At 37.9% G+C, this 23,286-nt stretch overlaps 1 protein-coding gene across 2 annotated transcripts in view; it reads left to right on the forward strand.

Moving 5' to 3' along the window:
• Positions 1-21,351, forward strand: part of LOC113228999 — a 255,159-nt gene extending 233,808 nt beyond the window's left edge. Inside the window, exons 17-24 of one of the 2 annotated variants that reach the window (XM_026462468.1) lie at positions 417-564; positions 2,881-2,988; positions 4,311-4,559; positions 4,802-5,271; positions 17,026-19,428; positions 19,601-19,846; positions 20,160-20,801; positions 20,968-21,351. In XM_026462468.1, coding sequence (XP_026318253.1) covers positions 417-564; positions 2,881-2,988; positions 4,311-4,559; positions 4,802-5,271; positions 17,026-19,428; positions 19,601-19,846; positions 20,160-20,801; positions 20,968-21,209 — 4,508 coding nt within the window. In that variant the 3' untranslated portion in view covers positions 21,210-21,351. Of the gene's footprint in view, positions 1-416; positions 565-2,880; positions 2,989-4,310; positions 4,560-4,801; positions 5,272-17,025; positions 19,476-19,600; positions 19,847-20,159; positions 20,802-20,967 lie in introns of those variants that run through there. The other variant, XM_026462467.1, reaches the window with a different exon arrangement.
• The last annotated feature ends 1,935 nt before the right edge of the window (positions 21,352-23,286 follow it).

Below are 23,286 nucleotides of genomic sequence, written 5' to 3' on the forward strand. Positions count from 1 at the left end.
AACAGTTAAGACACTTGTTGGGTTTCCTACGTCCATACTGTTTTAAACGTTTGTAATGGTTGATTAGAGAGAGTAAATATAATCAATCATTCTGTCTTTCTCGCTTTCTCTCTCTCTCTCTCTCTCTCTCTGTTCAACCAATAGAAAAAGCATTTGTGAAGTAATAAATATTTTAAAAATAATTAATTAATATTAAAAGATGATGTGACAGCTCACTGAAATTAGCTGTAGAAATGACAGTTGTCAGCGTCCCGTCAGCATCTTTACTGTTAATTTTATTTATTATTTTCTATAAATTCCTCGTGAGTGTGCATTAAAATATACGTGTACGTCTTGTAAGAATATATCCAGAAGCTTTACGTGAACAATGCAACCGGGTGTCGCTACCCGGAAATGCTTACGTGTAGAGTGTCCAGGTACGGGTAGCGCGGAGAGCAAAGACAAACCGGCGCCAGCGCCGGCGCATGCGTCGCTGCCTGCGCACGCGCCGCCTGCGCCGCCCAAGCGGGCGTCCCCGCACCATCTGCCCACTAGTGGGTTCCAGCCTTATAGACCTGACGACAGGTTAGTACAATTTTATTATTAATTCACTGTAAAATCAGGTTTTCTGTTCCTCTAGCATCTCCCTATTTCAGATGCTAAGTTTACGTACAAGATCCTTGTTGTGCTGAGCTTGAGGTTCACTTTCTGCGCATTGAATACATTCTAATTCAGTCATTTCATGTCATTTCATCCCAACTTAATTAACCACAATTTTCAAGTAACTACGGCCAAGATGTCTAAGACCATACAATGTGTGTCTGCTTCAAATAACCAAAAATACATGATATTAGAGATTTTTTTTAAATGATCAAACGTTATTTTATTGGATCGGTTAAGGTGGTGGCACCAGTGACCGACAAACACCACTGTTCGATATCTTTTTTAAATTAATATCTATTAAGATTTAGGTCAAAATTTTCTATTATAATAACACGTTTCTTATTGGTAAGTGTCAATTACTGTGAGTGTCGATTACTGGTTAGTTTATTAGTGGATTTTTGGTGTTAATTACTGGAGATTTAGAAAAATTCTGGCTTAGGTTTTTTAGTAATAATTATAATATATAATTTAGCATATAATTTTATGAAACATTCTACAGCATCTTTCTAGAGGATTATATGTGTCAAATAAACTAATGACTAGTTTTGTTATGATTATATGGATACAAAGATTTCTAGAAAGAAAATTTCGTCGACCCGGTGGGACTCCAAGCCACGTCCACGCGTACCGTAGCATGGCTCTAACCATCAGAGCGACGAGTCCAGTTACCGAGTAGTCGAAATTCTCCTATGTGTTTTGTTATAGATCTTTGAGCTGTCTTTTCGGAATTCGCTCCGTTAGTGACATCTAGTGAGAGGGTTTTTTGGATAACCTTCTCACCGCAGCCTTTTTCTGTGTGTTCGATGTTTGTAGTCATATAATAATAACAAAACTAGTGCACTTATTTCACAAAAAATCTGAATAAATAATCACTATTGATATACGTTTAAAAACAAAATTATTTCAAATCTAAAGACACACTTCCTTTATTATGTCGATCATTGGTGCCAACACCCTATTCGATGATTACCGAGCTCTAACAAAATTATTAACGCTTAACGGGAAACATTCATATCCGGGATTTAATGGTTTTGAATTGGTTATATTGTGCCCTCTTGCTTCTTTGTAAAGTAATTAATCATTAACCCACTTACTAACACAATTGTAAGAAAAAAATTTTTGTAGTTGGCCGTGCCCCTCGATATTTAGCTCTGAGTGGCACTGCAACTGTTATGGACAGGCGTTTAGGTTACCATCAGGCATAATCATAGTGGGTCCTGGACTGTCATTATATTCATCTTGACTAACCGTAATTTAGGCAAAAAATGTTGAATCACATTTTTAAATGAACACAAATATTTTCCTAGTATCAGAGATACGTGACGTATTTTTTAAATATTATATAGGCAGCAAACAAGCATACGGCCCGAATGATAAAAAGCGGTCACTGTCGCCTATAAGCCAACTCTTTAGGACCCCTTTCAAATCCTTTTTGAAGGACTCGAAGCTGTATTTCTGCGGGAAAACCCCGACAGGGAGTTAATTCTACAATCTAATTATACTTGAAAGGAAGTTTTTCTGAAACCATGTAGTACGAGATCGCCTTGGTACCAGAATATTTTAACCGCTTATGAATTAGAGAGATGAAACGGGGCTCCCGTGTATCTTAAAAGACTGAAGTCTTGCCGAGGTGGTCAGTATTTTTTTTTTTTAACGCACACACTCAACATAGCCCCGCACTAGGGAAACCCTGTGTCGCGGGGGGTGCCATGGACACATACATAGACAAACACAAATTACACCCAAACTCACGAGAGAAATAAATGTAGGCTATATAAATATTTCTTCCGGCCTGGTCATCGAACCCAGGACCTCTGCGTGGCATACCAGCATGGCAACCGTTCGGTCACAGAGGCAGTTTAAATATTAGTAAAAAAAAAATATCAGATCACCATGTGACAAATGCTGATTTTGAATCTCAATGTTTAGCATTTAGAATTACTATAAATTAGTAAAGTATAAGTATACTAGACCAAATATTTTTTTTCCTCTTTCTTCAATGACTTTGTGACTTTGTGAAGACGGTGGTTAAGAATAGTCCCTCAATTTTTATTTTTCGTTTTAATGTTACATCACTATTCTCATTTTCATAAACGTAAATGTGTTGAAGAATGTAAATTTTTTCAAATTTGTTTCTTAACAGCACGCTTCTGCAGAACAAAGATTCTGTGAATGTCAGCAGTATTACCGCAAGATCTACAGATAGGGAATAAATACGTTGTTTGTAATCGTGTACAGATTGTCGCATCCCGCGGCCGCGGCGGCTTCGTTCTCTCTGCTCGAGCCCACCACATATGCGCCGTACCCGCACCCCAGCCTCTACTCCAGCGCTGCCTTGCAGTACCGGTACGTTCGCAATAATATAATATTTTTATTTTCCAGACAACAAATAGTCCAGTTTTGTTCAGTCCAGTAAATAATGTTGATTCCAATCCAAAAACTATGTCAGTAGTACTAAAAAAATAATTTACGGTCTCATACGTTCTTTGGTATAATTATGCGCACGTGGTGACGTAGTTTAGCCACGTGCTGCACTTTAATTTAAACGCGTAATTAACACTTTATTTTATATAGTACGTTACAAACTGTTCACCGATACATTACATCAAGAAAATATTTGCTACCATAACCACTGTATTTAGTGTCAATATAATTTTACCATTTTCCTTGGAAGTCTTTCTCTGCGTACTACCACTACAATACATGTATGGAATAAGGTGGTCCATACATTTTGGTCAAGGTTGATATGAACCAGCGACCTTCGGATACAATACAATTCAAAGAAAATACTTACTTTGTTATATTTCCAGACTTGGTAGAATTTGAATGCTATGAGTTAGTAATATACTTTAAATGTCTACCTATGCCACAATTTGTAGAAGTTATCGTTTTGTAGTAGCTATTTATATAATAATAATAATAATAATAATAATAACGCTCACACTCAACATAGCCCCGCACTAGGGAAACCCTGTGTCGCGGGTGCCATGGACACACACATAGACAACCACAAATTACACCCAAACTCACGAGAGAAATAAATGTAGGCCATACAAATATTTCTCCCGGCCCGGGAATCGAACCTGGGACCTCTGCGTGGCAGTCCGGCATGGTAACCGTTCGGCCACGGAGGCAGTTATTATTATTATTATTATTATGTATATGCGTCTCATTTTTGCTTCAAAATGCAAACGTACGTGACGTATATCACGACAATCAGGTCGATTAATAACTAGACTATTGTTAATACGATGTGGCACGTCATAATGTTAGTAGTACAGACACGATCCGCGAGATAGATGTCACTAGTAACAGTGTATTTTTAAGCTATTAACTACCTGAAGCTAAAAAATCTTTACTCGCGATAAGGAATTTTGTTTTTTATTCTTATTCGTGGCTGTTATGTAGTGTATGGCTAATCAGTTAATTATAACTAAAGTTGTCTATTATATGATACTTCCACCAGGAATATGATAGAGCATTTTTTCATAACCAAACATACAAATTGTAATTTCTCAAAATAGATAAAAAAATGAGTGGCAGTGATAATTAAGGGTATACGGTCACAATAAACTTATAGAAGTAGCTCACTAATCTAGTCTTCTCTATTTGCTATGCAAACCCGGTTTTTGTTTGGTATTGTTCTAACACTTATGGTGTAATTGCAGGATAGCGGCTGAAGAACAAATGTACCTGGAACGCATGTTCCGCAGCGGTGTGGGTGTGAGCTGGCTGCCCCCCTACGCGTTGTATCCCCAACTCGCTCCCCAACTGCCTTTAGTGCACCCCCATGGCCCCCACACCGGTCATCCCGGACATCCTTCCTTGCATGAGGATCGAGAGAAAGAAATCGCGTTGCAGAGGGAGAGGGAACGGGAAAGGGAACGAGAGCGGGAACGCGAGAGAGAGAGGGAAAGGTAAGTATTTTTTTAATTTAGTGTACTTAAAAGGTTGGTGGCACACTTTTCTCTGCCGGCGAGAATGAATAGCCCCATATTTGATTCTTCCCTAGACTACACCTTTCTGTTGGAAACGCCCAGTACCATTCTGACCGAGGTCCGTACTCGTCTGGGCGGGTTAAGAACCCCCTGGAGTTAAGAATCACATGTATTGCACCATTTTTTATATTTCTCAGTAAAAAGCGTGTGTTCTGTTCCAGGGAAAGGGAGCGAGAGCGCGAGCAACGCGAAAAGGAACAAAGAGAGCGAGAAAGACTCCACAGAGAGAAAGAGACCCGCGCGAGAGAGGCCCTCCGCGACGAGCAGAGAGCCCTCGCCGCGCTGCAGGCCGCGCACCCGCTGCCGCCGCACCTGCTCCCGCCGTCCGTGTACGGGCTGCCCCGCGCCCCGCTCCTGCCCCCCCCGCCTCTCCTGTACCGGCCGTACCGGCCCTACCCGGCTCCCCCCACGGCCCCGTACGAACCGTCGCCCCCTCCCCCTCGAGCGCACCTCCCCCCTCACCACCCCGCGCACCACACTCCTCCCCCCGTCTCCTCCGCGGACGTGCCTACAGCTTTAGTAACTACCCCAAAGGCACCGACTCCTACGCCAGAAGTACGAACCGTACCGGAAGCTCCACCGAGGGAGGAACCACCACCTCAAGAGGAAAACCAGCCTAAAGAAGATAAAGGTGAGGAGGAAACCTCCAAGTCGACGACTCCCCCCACGTCAACGACCAATGTACAACCGTCAACGACGCAAGCGCCGGTTTGACAAGAGTCTAATAATAACCTGGAACAGGAGTCCTGACAGTAAACGTACCTCCCAAAATACTATTAGTTCTTTTATAACATTACCCTCCGGAATAGTGACGGTTGAAAACGTTTCACTGCACCAATTATTGCGGTTATGAATATAAACGATAAATATAATCGCCGCCGACATTCAAACGCGATCTTAAATATGGGCATAAAAACTAAAGCTATAAACAACTTGACGTATTGTCATATCATCTGTGAGTGATGTTAAAATATATTTTATAATAAATTAATGTAAACACATAATCAAAGAATTTAATATCTATAAAGGTGTCACGATTTATTAGCGCTTGGTGTATAGAATCACTCGTTTTGTGAAAATAAATAAAAAAAACACATTGACGTACAATTATGTATTAATGTGCTATGCTCCCTAGTCCTTTGCTAATTAAAAAAGGAGCTTCCAAATTATTAACGCTTCTCTGCGACTGACAATTTTCCAATTGGAACAATTGTTCCTTTTATTTCTCTTCAAAAAGGTACAAAAAACGTACCAAGAAAAAGGTACAAAAAACGTACCAAAAGAAAGGTACAAAAATATTTTGTAAAAAGTCAACCGTGTTCTAACTGTAAGTATAAACGTGAATTTCCTCCTGTTATCGTTAAATCGAAGTCTGGCATTAAAATTTATTGAAAATCAAATTGGAATTGAAGATATTTACTATGGTGCACTTAATCGGTACAATTTAAGTCGTTTTAAAGGGTGACCAGTTACTTTTGGATCGTGAAACGTGGCGCTAGTATCGTTTGATATCAATGCGTCTCGAAGGTTCTTGAAGTCTGCGCAACATGACGAAGGTCCACATCTAATTTGTCAGCCTTTACTAGATATTGTTTCAAAGCAAATTACATTTTTTTAAATACTTAATAATGTCTGATTTAAAAAATGATCATAAGCGCTCTTTAATATTATATTTGTTTTCAAACAATATCCCGCAATTATGGTAAATTATGTTTTATGGATTTCTAACTTACAAATCCGCAGTATTATGCGCTGTTATACATAGATCTTTTCAAAAGGAGGGTTTTGATTTAACACTCATTTGTACATAGATATACTCGGAAACACCGCTGTCCATCTAACGTATAACGCCGAAATTCTATAAAATAAACTGTCGGTAAAATAATTGTAAAGCTGCTAATTTAAAAATCCATAAAATCGACCTCGCCATGTTTAAGAAATTGTGCAAATGTAAAAAACGAACAAGTAGTAACTGCCCGGTGCAGTCTAGATAGTGCCGATATGAAAAATTATCACTAGGATGTAAACCTGTGGTCCTTATACAACTAAGTTTTATGGAACAGCTGGCTACCGGCATGAGGCGAAACAAAAAAAAATCATTGACATTCTGTCATTTCGGCTCAGTGTTGCCAATTTATACCACGTTTTCTTCCAATTATTTGCCAAATTTGACTATGTTGCTGCTTATCTACTTTTTCTACTAGTAGCGGTGATTTTTTTTGTTTAAACGACAACACTGAAGCGGAATCCAGCATTCGCCTTACGCGGGTCACCAGCTGCTATATAGCTAGACCAGCTGACCTTTTCACTAACTTCGTGATTATTGTTCCTCAAAAAAAAACTTTTGAGGATTTTTTGTATAAAGTTACAAGTTGTGATTGGTTCTGTCATTCCATAGGGAGAATAAAAATTGGATGATGTTGGGAAATTAAATCACTTGCCATAATTACTCATGAAGTTATGAAGTAAGATCAGCGGAATCTTATACAAAATGTTCTTTCGATACAGAGCTACTGTAGTAAGTTTTCTACGAGAAGTTTACTTAAACTTATGTGTACTAAAGATAAGTATAAATCGACAAAAGGATTGGATTTTGTTGTTAAGGAATTCTAGCGGAAATTTCGTCAGAATTTCACACACGCAGTTCTACTTTGTCGCAATGGTGCGTAGAGATGAAAAACCCATCTAGACTTGTATCTAAGGCGCTTGTAATGTATTAAATTGTCACCGTGTATATGTATCTCTTTCATTTTAAAATTGTAATATTTGTAAAGCTTAATTTTTTTATGTAACAACATCTTCAAGTTTTTTGTCGATCTTGAAATTTGTTTATCCAGATTACAGCTTGAAACATAGATTTATATGGACTGCCGTGCACGTCGCTCGCGCGGGGCCTATCTATCTTAAGTAGACGTTAAGTACCGTGCAATCTGCATCGCAATATGGACCTTACTGCATTTGTGATAAGACTTGAATCCGCAGTATTCCGGCCCCGGTCGAACGAAACTTAATAATGGAAACACGCACCGCGGATTTGGAATCGCTCGTGCGATTGAGAGTGACTGTTACATCCCTACATTCTAATTAAACAATCCGCGATACGTGTTGAAAAAAAAAAGAATTAAAACATAAAAACCTCTTTGTAACTTAGATAGTTATTAATAATTTAGCATTATTAGGTGTTCAATATTATTTTTACTTGATAATTTTTGAAAGCAGCATTTAGGTCGGTCAAGTGTCACGTGTCCGAATGTAAATATTATAATTGAATAGTTAGATATTATATGGACAATACCTAACAAGTGAAGAAATACAATTTTATTGAGAATACATTCAACGAAATTAATATTTGTGCATGCGAGACCTGCGAACGTCGAAAGAGAGAACATTTATTTTGAACTCTTGCGGGGTTCGTTGGTAGTAGTTACTTTTATTTTTATTTTTACTACCCCTCCCCCTCCCTCGAAGGCTTTATAGCGCATGTAGCTAGCTATGTTGTGACATGTGTGCTATTTCAGAGTTTGATCGCCGAGAATGTTACAAAATTGATTTGCCAAGCAATGGATGTTGATCTTTAGCAGAATATTATGAAAAATCTTAGGTACCACACTAGTACAATCCACCGTCAAAATTGCAGCAGACTTAAACCGTTTGAAACAATGGTTTAAACAGCAACGCTGTAGGATTTTAACAGATAATTAGTAGAAATAGGATTTAAACGGCAACACTGACAACTATTTTGACAGGTAATTAGTAGAAAAATCGGTTTAAAAGGTAAAACCGCCGTGTTTTTGACAGATAATTGTTAAATGAAACCAACCTTATAAAACTTACGGCCTCCCCTCTGCAACTCTAAGCAGTAAGCCGAGAGGCGTCCGTATAGTCCGATATTGAATCGACAACGTACATCGAAACACACTGGCCCAAGCCTAGTGGCCGCCGTTGGGAAATAATAATATATATATATATAACTAACCTCATGACAGTTAATGTGAGGTGCATGAAAATGAAAACGATTGAAAAGTGCGTCTGAAAGTAATAGACATAGTATCATATTGACGCAGACAGGAATAACCGAAAATTATAAGAAAAGTTGCAAAATAACTTGAATCCTCTCTAAAACCGTAAACGATCAAATAATTTGTCCAATTTTACGCGTTTGGCAAACTTTTTGACCGTCTGCAGTTGTTTTTATAAATAGCATTATAAAACTGACATCCAGTTATACATAATTAAACAATAGTCATTTGCCTACTTAAGTACTCAATAGAGTGTCATTATAAAATATTTTTGTAAATAGAAGGGCGCTTGAATATATGGAGGGATTCCATTCTCTCCGCCTGTCAGTATTGCCATAAAGTCCAACCCTTAGAATAATAACGCTCCAACCATAGTCTATGGACCAATCTTAAAATATACGAAAAAACCATTGACTTACAATTATATGGACGTCGGGTCCGCGCTAAAAAGTGTCCGCACTTGTAAGGCGCTAAAATCGTATACAGAGCGCCAAACTCCGCTTTAGTCTTCATTAAAATTTGTTCGACTGACAGCGCGATACTGCGATGACATTACAATTAAAATTTCGAATAGGTTGACTTGGGACATTTTTTTCGTGGTTTTTGTATTAGACCCGTCGTCCATTTATTTGTTAGTCAATGGAAAAAACGGAAAGTTTTTGTGATATCTGAGGACGATAAAAGTTTCTCTGTCTGCAAACTTGTTCTATTTTAGACAGAAACGGAACTTTTTACTGAAGAGTTTTTTCTTTATTTTTTTAATTATTGGCACTAGATTTTCTGTTTCACCATCTTTCAACGAGACAGTTCTGACACAGCCACCAACGATATCAATAAACACAAATGTCAATAACGCAATCGCAAAAACTATCAACACGAACAAAAGCGGAGAATCCAACAATTCTGTACCTAAAACTGCACAGTCCAGACAGTAAACGGTCATGTAGTCCAATGCTTAGGCCTGGACACCGCCTTGCTCACTGCGAAGATGGCGACCGCAACAAGTCATTCGTTGATGTTACTATCGATAAAATTACAACAAAAAGCAGCAAGGATTTAATACTAGGAACTTTGACTGGATGGATTGCGGGCATGTCCCTTGTGAAAGTTGGGAAAATTGCAGCTTTTGGCCTCGGCGGAGGGATCATTTTACTACATTTTGCAAGTGAAGGGGGATACATTTCTATAAATTGGGACAAGGTCAGAGAAGCGGCTAAACAAAGTCAGGTTTTCATAGACACAACTGTTAGATTTGTGAAGAAAAACAGCTATTATTCTGTGGGGGTAATTGGTGGTTTTTTTTTCGGCGTGGCGTCGTCTTGATGAAGGTAGGGAGGAATGTCACTTTGTTTAACAAATAAATCAGTTATATATTTTCGTATGTCTTTGTTAACTTGTCAACGATGTTCGTGTAGAATAACGATGCAATAAAGAAACTTAAGTTATACCTGCTTGATTTTAAAATAAAGTATTTGGGACACTTAGCAAGAGCATTCAATTTCTTGTGAATAAAAACGATGACGAAAATGGTTGGGCTTCTGGTGACATTGCAGTGATGGCTTCTGACTTTATTATAATACACAGCCAGTTTATGTGTTTGTTAGAGTTAAAAGTCATTTTTTTAGACATACCTGTACCATCCTTGGCCACATTGTCGTTTAACATGTCGTTGTGGTCAAACACGAGTCTATTTTTCGTTAAAACCGACCATAAAAGTTCGTGGAACATCGTACATCTATTTGCCAAGTTTTATTAAAATCGGTTAACGGAAAGTGGTTAAAAACCAATAAACTAACAAAAGTCTCCTGATTTGTCACCCTTAGAGGGGAACGTTTTCTTCAAATTGAATGAGATCACTACTCTAGAGCCGTAAGTAGAAAGAGCGCTTGTGTCGAAACTCAAAACCGGGAAAATAATATTTAAAGCAATGAAATTAAAAAAAAAAACCTAGTTTTCTCTTGCGGAACTTCGTCTCCACCTAGGAAAAAATAAAAATAGTGGCAGTCGCCTCTCTTTCGCCGATCTCAGTAAAAAGATCAAGGCGCCGCGTCCTGATTTTGATTCAAACCGAAATCGACCCGATCGGGTAGTCTCGAAATCTGCTGCAGCTTGGTTTTGATTGCCTCTCCCGATTGGAAACTCTTCTTCTTTCTTCGTCTTTTCCGAGTTGAGGCGCATAATTGCGACTAATTCACACTAATAATTCACAACTGGCTGATTCACAACTTTTGACATTTCTAATTGGAACAATAGATGATTTAACTCTCAAATTAGAAAGATATAGTAGGAATCAGGCTCATCTTCTCGCTCAGAAACCCATCTGATTTCAAGACTACCCGATCGATCGATTCCGTTTTAAATCAAAATCAGGACGCTAGTCCGCTAGTTCGTTCCGTGTCTTAGTTGGTATAGCGTCTGGCACGGTTTACTGGAAGATGGTGGTTCGAATCCAGGTGGATCTAAAGAAATTTATCTTAGTGTTCATTACAAAGTAGTGCAGTAATTTCCCAAAAATAAATTAATATCACGGTGGTTTAAAGTCGTGACATTAAATCATCGTCATCAAACTTAAGAGTTATATAAAATATACGGTGTACATTTCCCGAGTAAACGGATTTAATTTAAAAAAGTGTATTCTGAAAAATACCAGCAGCGAAGAATGCGAGTGTTATGGATGGTCTTCTTTATTACCTATAGTAAGTATTTATCAGAGGTTTTGCCCTCAAAACATTACAAGTAAGTTTATACCAATAACATGATCAAATGTAAAAACATCTGGGTAATTAATATCTTTGCAGCTATTTGGAGAGTAAGGTTTCGGGTTCGATTCCCGGCTAAATATTATAGTTACTAACTTATAAAATTCTGACCTTATTTTAAAGGTAGGTTGAACTTTGACTTTAATCTAATGTGCCAAAAAACAATCACACTAATTACCAGATCTCAAACTACGAGGAGGATAGATTCACTGGGGGTTACTAACCGAAACTCATTTACCAAATTGGTTTTACCGGGAACCGATCGTGGGACCTCTTTATTCAAGGCCCGGAGTACAAATCGTTAGGGCGCGTTCTCATTATGTCGTGACGACAGATGGTCGTACAGTTTAAAGTGTCGTGGCTTGTATATTTGAAGTTGTTCACTTATAGTACAACACGATTAAGTCGTTCACGACTTTTATGACGTCACAACGACAATGGGAAGTGCTAGAACGACAGTCGTCAGACGATAAATAAAACGTCATGTAAAAATGTGACCACAGATAAATGCAGCTTCAAACGTTTCCGTCGTGTAAACGACAAGGCAGCTGCTGTAAACCGATAAATTGTCGTCACAATGTATTGGGAACAGCTAGACACGACAGTCGTTCCACGATAAAATAAACGTCCACGACACATTCACGATAGATTGTCGTGACATGGGAACAGGCTAGACGCGACAGTCGGCCGACGATAAACAAAATGTTACAACTCTTTTTCGCACTGAGAGGTTAACAGTGCGGAACTGTGACGGCATGTATTTATACTTTATTAAATATTAAGTAACTTTTTATATAAAGTGACGGGATGAACAAGTCGTGCGCCTGATGGTAAGATTCTGTCCCTATGGGTGAGGCCATTGAGTTGCGTACTCTGTGCTGCACTGTTTCATATAAAATTCCGGTTTGTGACACACGACGACGCAAAATGAATTGTCTGCCGACTCACACTGCTGGGTGGCAGTCCTTCCCTGGACGAACTCTTTCACAAGGAGCTCTACTGCTACAGTGAAATGTCATATGAAAATCATTATTTCTAGTATTTTTTCGTGCTTGGAGATTCTGGTACGCCTATAAGTTTACTACGATAGAAGGGTGCAATCTTTACAAACCAAGTACCGTACACAGTTAGGCATGTCTTCTTTCAGATACTATTAGGCCATCACATTCGCCCAATCTTCGAAAGTAAGACTGCGGATCCAAAGACTTCGTATTTAAAAAAAATAGTAACCTGTAAGTATAACTTCGGAACTAAATAAGCGAACACTAAAATGAATAATAGGCAGATACGAAATGGAGTGACATCAACAACGTCTGTGGCCAAACGATTTGCTCTGTGGGCGCTGATCCCATTCTCAGTCCGATATACCTACGTCTGAAACAACTACAGTCAAATATGTAGGTAGGTGATACTCAACCAAGTAAAAAACAATATCAAGTATGAGAGCGCATTTATCGCATCTGCTGCGGCCGCGCTGTTGACGAGCAGATGCCGCGCAGCGACCGCGTGCGTATAACTGTCTTGACAAAATACGCTCTATTTGTTTAGATTTTACGTTTCAACTTAAATGAGCGTCCCGTAGTGTTGTATTATTCAGAGAAATTTAAATCTTGTTGCCTAGTAAAAAGGATTCAGATTCGCCATTAATGTACATGAAGGCGTAGCACTCTTTGGCCTCGTGTAACTGGGCATTAAACCTTCACAAATAGGTAAAGTGGCAATACTTCCCTGGGTGAACTCTTTCACTAGGACCTATAATGCTAATAGATCCGTGTCGGAAAGTGACTTCCCAATAGCTTATTCTACTTTTTTAAAGTTATCGTGTCCCATTGCTGGACACAGGCCTCACACAAAATCCTCCACTACTCTCTATCTTTGGCGATTTCTCCTACTGCTTCTCGACTGTCACCATCGTCGCCATCCGTCCTCGGACACACAAGGAGCGACCACGTTCGCCTACTTCTCAAAGTAAATTAATCTTTATTTCATACGTAAGCAAACAAATAAGTAAGCTTATAAGAATGAGCAAGAAACTCTAGGGGTTGCTCTTTGTAAATATAGATTTGAATACATTTATCATTATAATATTTCATTTAAACATCTTAGATCGAGACTACCTGCAAGAGCCAAACGGGTCACTATCACGGATTATTATCATCCAAGTACACAGAAGCTGTAAAATACCCTTTAGTATAAAGTTTTTGTTTCATTATAGTTTTAAACCTCGTAAATGACAAATTTTGAATATCAATCGGAATCTTGTTATAGAAGCGTACAAATTTGAAACTTTATGAAAACTACTGTCAAGAACGGCGGGTTTATTTTTATTCCTCGTGTTAATGTTATGTCTGTCACTATTTTTCAAGAAAATGAAATATTTTTCTTAACATAAATAACATTTTCATAAATGTACTGTGACGTTACTATAAGAATGTCAATATCTTCAAACTTATCTCTCAAAGACACTCTCGGGATACATGCCCAATCCCATTTGAGCCTGGCTGTTTTGGTTCCCAGATCAACAATTATTGTTCTACTAAAATATATCTTAGACTTTTTAAAGGAGTAGGTTCTGGGTTCTAATAATGGCATTCACTATTACTTACTAATATTACTAACTTACTAGGCTCTTTGTGAAAGAGTTTGTCCAGGGATGTACTGCCACCTTACCTACTCGTATTTCTTATTTTTTAATAACAGGAAATTACAGGAATATGAGACTTGTCAACTTATGTCTCAGGGTGACGGACGCAGTGGTAGTGCCCCTCAGATCTTTGCGACTTAAAGCTCTGAGTGGCACTGCAACTGTAATGGACAGTGTAGCTTACCATCAGGCGCACGACTTGTTCGTCCCGTCGCTTTATATTATTTAAAATATTATTTAAAAAACAATCAATTTTAGCACATTCTGAATACAGTTGTGTAATAAAAATGAACTATTTTGATTTGGGTCACTATTCTTGGACGCAGCCAGGTCCGGCGCTAGCCCGTGTAATGCCCGGGTGTAATCAATACCCTGGCGCCCTCTAGTAGGCACGCGGTGGAATACTTACAGTTATATTTTTCGCAGTGATCGGAAATTCGGGTGCAAATGGTGCAATTATAAATGATGTTGGGAAGCTCATTTATTTTCCCGATAGTCTTTCTAGAGGTAAAAAACTTCAAATTCCATCATAGCAGTCCTATAATGACCGCAGTTCCCTTATTAATCCCACAAGCTTACCGTTTAATTAAGCAATGTACGGACAACGGCACATCAGACTACACATGTTTGTTCGAAAATCGCCTCCAGTGCAACGGAACAAGATACGTCAATGTGTAGCTTGATGTGTTGGCGTGTGTACAAAGACAATACATACAACAACAAATCGTTCAAATTTGTTGTTGTATGTATTGTCGATGATCCAAAACTCAAAGCTGGTTTGGAGCCCCTTAGTCTGCGAAGAGACGTTCTCTGTTTGTGTTGTACCATCGGTATAAAGGGGAATGCCCAGAAGAACTTTTCGAATTGATGCCATCGTTACGTTACCACTATCACACTTGCCGATAAAATACTAGATTCCAAATCAACATTCTTAATGCCCGACATCCTAACATCACGTGGGCATCATGTTCGTTCCTCCCCTCGGCCTCTAAAATGTTTGCTTTTGTTTAAAAAGCGAGTAAACCAGGCTCTTTAAATGCTGGCAACAAATACTTAAATATGACAGCTCCTCTGGTGTTCCAAATGACTGTGGGCGGCGATTGCGACGTCCCTTCGTATGACTCACCTCATCACTAAAAATACATACCTAATATATGTGACAAAAATTACCTTACTCCAATTAGCAGGCGTATTTTCAATTCAGTCAAGAGTGTACCCACTTGATATTAAATAAGGTTGATTCTTAACCCCCGACGCAAAAACCTCTTTTTACGTTAGAGGTCAAAAATCAACGGGTTGTTTGAAGTTTGAAGACTTTGTCTATTGTCTTTGTATCTGTGAATCTGTGGGTCTGAATGCCTGTCTGTGGCCTCATAACTCTCAAACAGATGGATGGCATCGTAACTCTCAAACGGATGGACTGATTTCAAAGCGGATTACTTTATTTGAAGGTTGGTAATCGGAATGGTTTTTAGCTTTGATTAATCATGGACCAATAACATAAAGAGGATTGCTAATGGCGATACTAGATAGCGTAAACGGGTATTTATACACCAGATGTCACGACGTGTACCAAATAGCTACTTTTGTAACTAATTTGTTTAACATTGACAAGTTGCAATTTATCAAAACTACTCTAATTGCTAGTAACAATAAACAAATCAACTAGATGGCGCTTTCTTTTATTTTCTTTAGGATTAGCGCCATCTACCCATACTAGGAATTATTTATAAGTTTGTAACACACAATCCCATCTATTGACACGCATATTTGTCAAAATAAAAACAAAAATCATTTATTGCAGACAATAAACAGTCCATTTTGTTAGTATACTTACAAGCTAACTACTAACTAAGTTAGTACAAAAGTTACAAAATAAAAATAAAATGAATGAATGAATGAAAGAAATTAATTAATTGCGTGAATTAAACGATTACATAATACATGATAAGTTCACCGAGTTCTCAGGACGTGAAGTTCGGTGAACCTGGCAAGCAGATCGGAGTCCCACCTATCCCCTATCATTTTAAGAACTCTGTTTGAGTTCTCTTGCACTCTGTGCAGGCGAGATGCCACCTTTTTTAGTATTAGTGCATAAAAAACCCTCCACACTAGCGTCGGCAAACATGTCTGACGCACTGCAGTATCGAGGAAGCCCAAACAGAGCCCTGAACACATTTTTATACATAATGCGTAGGGAGTTACAGGCTTTCTGATTTAAATCGACCCATCGCATCGACCCGTCAAAGGTTAGAAAATAATTTATATAATAGTTTCATTTCTAATATTTATTTAACTTCCACTTGTCCGATCGAAATTCAGTACACTATATAAATCCGTTGGCATTACGACAATAGCCTTGAGTTTGCGATTGCTTTAGCTCTTTCTGTCCATCCTAAATTATCACAAACTAAATTCAAGGATAATTGTAAATTCAAAAGAAAAATACTCCAATTTCTCGACGTAAAGGTTGTCACTACTTCAAAAGTGTAAACCCTTGATAGAAGTACAAATCATTTTGACTTACTGCATCAAGATCAAATTCCATCAGTCGATTTTCTCGGTGCCTAGATTACTATGTAGTTGCTTTGGCTGCACCCTACCTTGTACAGTCAAGAGCACATCAAGCTTGACACTTTGGGTTTTGAATCGTTCTTATAATAAGCGGCATAAAGTTGAATTAAAATCTTAAATGTCAAGCGTGATTTGCTCTTAACCCTGTACTTGATGTTCCATTTTTTATTTTTTTGCATGCGTGCACGATGACACTTGACTGTCATTTTAAATGATTGCCTTTCATTCATGTACGGATATTTATATACATATTAAAAGTAATTCGGTCAGATTTCCATGAAATGGTGTTTCCTTAGAATGCCGGGTGAAGTTACCTAGGCTACAAAAATGATAGAATACAAATGACAAAACAAATTTATGTATCTAATACATTTTCTTATGTTTTACAGCAAAACCCAGCCAACCTACCACGACGCCAACGGAACAAGACAAACAGCTCGCAACACAAGAACTCTCGCAAAAGCCTACAGAACCATACAAAGCTACAGACGATCCAAAACCATTCATTGATAAACCCACTTTTCTACCTTCAAAGCCTGTCCCTCATTCCCCAAAAATTTCCCCATCATCTATCCCGAATCCTAGTCCTAGTGTATCTACCCATAAACCCATGGATCCAGGGTATCCTAACTATGGAGGGTATTTATATTCAATACCAGGCTATTCCGCATTCCAACCTATATCCTATCCAGGAATACTTCAACCGACACCAACCCCAATGCAGACTGATGCACCAACTGACTTCATACCATTTCCATCGTTAAAAGAAAGTACAGAAAATAAAACTGTTGAAGTCAAAGCTCCTGAAAAGACTACGAAAATTGATGCTCCAAAACCACAAACAGATTTCGAAGAACAATTTACTCCGGAAATTATACCAGCTGTGTCAGTACCAGATGTTGATAAGGCTCAAATGAATGAGTCCAAAATGTGTATAACTTCTCTAGCCCAAGGTTCAGGAGCTACAGTTACAATACCATCGCAAACAAAAAACCAAGACCTTAAAAAGAAACTACCTGAACGATTCAGTTTAAAAACTAGCATTCCTATCAGCAAGATTGATATGAAATGCGTAAATAATCCAGATCCAATATTTCAAAATGCGGCGACTAAAACCAAAAAACCAGCTACTTTTAACCCAGCATTTCAAAGTACAAAATCAGACACAGGTCCTAAAGTAGAAATACAAAGTAATATCGTTATTAAAACTGCAAAAGAACCTGAAGTAGCGCCTGCAACCGAAACGAAGTCTGCACAAAACAATATAAATACGTTATTAAATGCAGCTGAAGCTATAAGTAAAAGTGAAAGTCAATTTCGAAAACCAGAACCAAAAACAGATGTGATAAATGAAGTTAAAGATCCGCCTGCATCAAATCAAAATTTCACACCACCTGCAGCCACAGCAAGACCTCTTTTTAATCCAATAAACTTAGATACAAAGGTAAATTTTCCGAATAAAACTGAAGGGAACTTCGAACAAAAGAACCAAATTCTGTTTATACAAAATAAAAATAACCCTAATCCAAAGATGTTGCTAACGATACAACAGCAAAACCCGCAAGTGTTATTGCAAAGAACGAATTTCGATTCAAAAAACCTGCAAGCTCCTTCACGATTGTCAAGTCAAAACAAGAAATGTAAGGATGAGCTCGTCGAAAATGGGACATCATCTAAAGTAGTAGCTTTGAAGAGGCTACATCAAGAAAACTGCGACGAGAATGACTTCGAAAATTTGATTACAGAGAATCAAATTTATGGCAACAAGATAGTCGTGAAGGAGAAATCGCAAGGCACACAGCAAGAGCAAGATCTTAAAAATAAGAAACTTGTTGAAAAACCAACACCAGCTGATGCAAAGAACGTTGTGTTGCAACCAAATTTTTTATACTTGAGCAATGTGCAATTTCCTGCAAATTTAATGATGATTAAGAACAATACAAAAGTCAGTCAAACAGACACAAATAGTACTAAAGCCAATAAAGTATCTCCTAATGAAAATAAGGCTACTAATGAAGTTAGTACTATGACAAACACAAATGATGTTAAGAGTCCTAAAACACAGAATGTAACAGCTAGTAAAGATATCCACGTTCTCAAATCAAGCAACAACGTCTTGCAAACTCTATCTAACAAAAGTAGTAAGTCAGATTTAGTTTTCCAAGCACCTCATCAAAAAGTGATAATGAATTCCCAAATACTATACCAAGTACCTATGATAGTTGACAAGGATAATAAACTTACTCAACCATTTATCAACAACGAGTACTCGAAAATTATCAGTCAAAATAAAAAAGACACAAAAAGTGATCAAAAAGCAAACGACAAAGTTTTCATAGCATGTCCTTACCAGGTAGATACAAAATTGCAACCAAAAATAGTTATAACCAACATAAGGCCGAAGATATCGAAAGTTGAAGAAGTAAGTTCTCTGGACGTTTATGAAAAACGTAAACGAATAAGACGATTAAAGTATTTATCGCATCGGGAAATTAAAGAGCAGAAAAATGAAACTAACGTAAATAATACGAAGAAAGTACAAGACAAAGTTGATAATTTGAGAAATATAATAACACCTGACAAAATGAAAGCTGAAATTTGCAAAGAGTTTTCTAAAACCAAAGCTATTATTGATGAAGGAAGTAGTGACAGTGAAAGTGACTATGGCGAAGATGAACTAGTGGAATATAATTCTATTATCGAAGAATATGGTACTCAAAAAGAAAGATGTGATAGGGATAAAATTGAATTTCTTGCTCATTTTCGATTGGCAACACACGATGCTTACCAAGGTAAGAAAAGTTCCCTAATATTTAAGTGTTAAAACTTGTTAGATTAATATTTTTGTAATAATGAAGAAGTTTTAGTTAAATGTGCGTGAATAAGGGTGATGGTTTTGAGTATTTGTAAGTTTAGGAGAAAAATTTTTGCTTTATAACGACTTTATTGTCCATCTGTCCACAGAAAAAGAGTTAGATCGTCAAGAGCGGGCCATAAGTCGAGATTCAGTGGCCTCAGCTTACATCACAGCTGGACGGCTAGATATCCTCATGAAGGACCCAAAAGTCCGGGAGAAGGCCAAGACCAGGTCTCCAAGTCCGTTGAAGATGGACCAATTTGAGTTGGAACCTGATGGAGTAGCGTTACAGAAGAAACAAGTGTACCTGTCCAACTTGGGGCTGATACAAGTGACTCCACAATATAGGAAAAGTAAGTTCATAAAATTTTAAGGATTTTGCGGTCACACACAACATTAATACTAAAATTTAAATTATCGCGTCAAGATATGCCGCTAGAGGGCAAACCTGTGATCTGAAATTCTGAAATACTTGCAATATGGGATTGAAAAGGTGGATAACCCTGAACACCAGTAAAAAGATCTCCCGAGATAGAATGGAGATGACTTACCAGAATTTTAGCCTTTCTTTAGCGTGCACCTACACAATTGTTTACGTTCATTTCTCAAAATATCGTTATTTTTTGCTACAAATTTAATTAACTGGATATTTTTAATGATTTCTAGATTACGAGAACACCTGGCAAGAAGTTCTACAAGAGAGGAAACGAAGAAACCGCAAACAATCAGATCACATTCTGAAGCAACCCAGACTCAAAAGTCATAACCTCGGATTAGATTCTAACAACCAGTTACAAATATTGACAGAAATCAAGAAATCCGTTAACGAAAATAACAATCTTATAAAGAAAAGGCTTGATTCTTCAGAGAATGAGAATTTAGAAGGTGATAGCATCCACACGTTAGCAGAGAAAAACATATCTGAGCTCAATCGCCTTTCCAAAATGGCTGATCGTAGCGTGAAGATGATCACAAGACAGGATACAAGAAAACGGGATTTGAATCCTGGATTCGACAGTGAAAATATCCAAAAACCTGTGCCAAAAATTGAAAAACCTTTTCAGAACTATCCTCAGATAAATATTCCAAATATTTCGAAGATAATTTCGCTGAAGACCCAAGACCAGACGATGTCACAATCAGTGACGTCACAAGCTACGTCCATGGATGAACCGCAAAACTCTGCAGCTGGACAAGAAATATTTGTTTCCACAGAGAAAACCAAAGATTTCGGATGTCAAGTTGATGAGCCGATGCCATGGTCAAATATGGAGATTATTTTCAGAAACTACAGGGAATATGAAACAGGTAAATATAATTTAATTTGTTGGAAGATTCCCATACTGGCCTGAAAATATACTGCCAACACGCAACAATTTGTATAAAAATATGAATTCAGAGTAGTCAACTTAAATTTCCTAGAGCATTTGCATAATGCAGATTTAGAATAACCCCAGTTTTCTCTACCTTTCAGCACGTAAAAAAGAGATCAACGACCTCCACCGCCGCAACACTGCACTACGTGTGGAAGGCGCGCACATTACACGCGCTGCATCGCGTGACTCTGACTGCGCGCGCGCACTTCTCGCCGAACGGCAGAAGCTCGGCAGTGAAGAGGCTAACGTGCGGAAATCACTAGAGTGGCTTCGTGAAGCTATCGATGTCGTACGGAATTACAGATATGATAAATCACTTAACGGTTTGGTGCATATTTAATGGTAGTTTCCACACAAATAGCGTTTTAAGCTACTAACCTCCATAATTCCGCTCTGAGCATCTCTATTGCCATGTATGCCAATGTATAATTGTAATCCACACAAGCGATTTGTTTAACTATCATAGATACGCGTGTGGAGGGAAAAAGGTACAGGGTCAAGAGCACGTCAAGCTTGGCACTTAAGATTTAAATTCAACTCTAGGCCGCTTATGATAAGAACGGTCCGAAGTACGAAGTGTCAAACTTGACGTGTTCTTGATTGTACCAGAATATACTTTAAAGATTGTCTTTAAATTTCAGTTTCATGTGGATCGTAATAGTTAAAAAACAAAATAATACTGTCTTTACATTCCAAACCTCTGTCGAAAACACTATAAACGTTTGAACTATCTTCAAGTTAAATAATTTCAAAATTGGAACTGTTAAAAACCGTTAATTTAAAATGGCGCCCAAACAATGTACAAACGCCGCACTAATGGGCGAGGCGTCTTGCGCCTGTTGTAAAAAGCATCATTATGTCACAAGAAATAATGTGCTCTAGTCACTTGTTTTTAATAATTTATTTGTTGTAATATATTAATGTTAGTTCCTACTTAAAATGTAATTAGTATGTAGATATATATGGGATGGCCAATATGGCCAATAATAGCATATCTTAAAGATATAAATACATAATATTTCACACCTTATTACTATCTATACAAGGTGTAAGGGGTCAGTGCAGCTCACACAATATAAAGTTTCATTCACATTGATCGTTCACTATGGTGTTTCAAAAGTAGAAATAGCCCGGTCGTTGGTTGGTATCTACAGACTGGCTTTTACTTTGTTTGGAAACTAATTTACATATCAGCTCAATAATCATGATTTGTATTAATAATTATAACAAAGTAATGGAGTAATTTAACAAAAAGCAACTGGGTGACGAAATACTTTCATAGGTTTCTCATAGATGGCGCTACAGCTAAAAAGTCGTTGAAAACCAAATACAAAGATCCGACAACAAGCGCATGAAAAAAAGTTCGTAAGGTCCGCTGGTTCGTTCCGTGGCTTAGTTGACATAGCGTCTGGTACGGTTTACTAGGAGACATCGGTTCAAATCCGGCCGGAGGAATTTTTTCTAAGTGTTCGATATTTGTATTAATAATTATCACAAAAAATAATTGAATATCAATTCAATAAAAATAATTAATTTCAATATTCATGTTCAAAGTGAGATGCAAAAGCTTTATGAGTCACCACGTGTCGAGAAACGCGCATTTGGTAATTCATCGAGGCGGTGAATGCTGTAGAAACTAGGGCTTTGCGCAGCTTGTGGTTGGTCTAAAAGAAATAATGCCAAACAGTACAGTAAGAAAGCGTTGTGGTATGTAAGATTAGACCATAGCCCCAATACCGTTAATTTGTGCGTTTGGCGTTCTGAAAATTAAGAGCCACCGATTCTTTTATGGCGAGTCGATGGCACGTCGATGCCATAGCCTACTAATTTGACTTAAAAAACACACTTAATTTGAAGACTAATTTGCAGCTTGAACGAGAAAAAAAATTAAGATTAGCGTAGTCATTTCCACGATGACTGAATCAATGAATGCCATATTGGTGCATTCCACTGACACTCAATTGTCATTGCAACTAGATTATAGAAGAATAACAATACACCGTGTATCTTTCAACCCGGACACTGGCAGAATTGTCTTGAGTAGGACAGAAGCCAAAACACACACAAAAAAAACTATTGTTATAATCTCGGTCGATTCTTAATGGAATTACAATGACCCAGTGGTTCTAAGAAAATTATTAAAATTGGGACTACCTACCTACTACCTACACTCTGCTACATAAAAGTATTTAAAGTCTATGTCTTGTAATAAAATATTAATTACATTTCCGGTTTCATGGACACATTTTATTACACTTGCAGAATCCGGTACGTACGGGTGGAGTTCAATGTTCCAAATAATAACGCACACACACTCAACATAGCCCTGCACTAGGGAAACCAATTACACTCAAACACACGCGAGAAATAAATGTAGGCCATACAAATATTTCTCCCGGCCTGGGAATCGAACCTGA

Source organism: Hyposmocoma kahamanoa, unplaced genomic scaffold (assembly GCF_003589595.1).
Source record: "Hyposmocoma kahamanoa isolate Upper Pololo Valley unplaced genomic scaffold, ASM358959v1 270, whole genome shotgun sequence".
Taxonomy (NCBI): Eukaryota; Metazoa; Arthropoda; class Insecta; order Lepidoptera; family Cosmopterigidae; genus Hyposmocoma; species Hyposmocoma kahamanoa.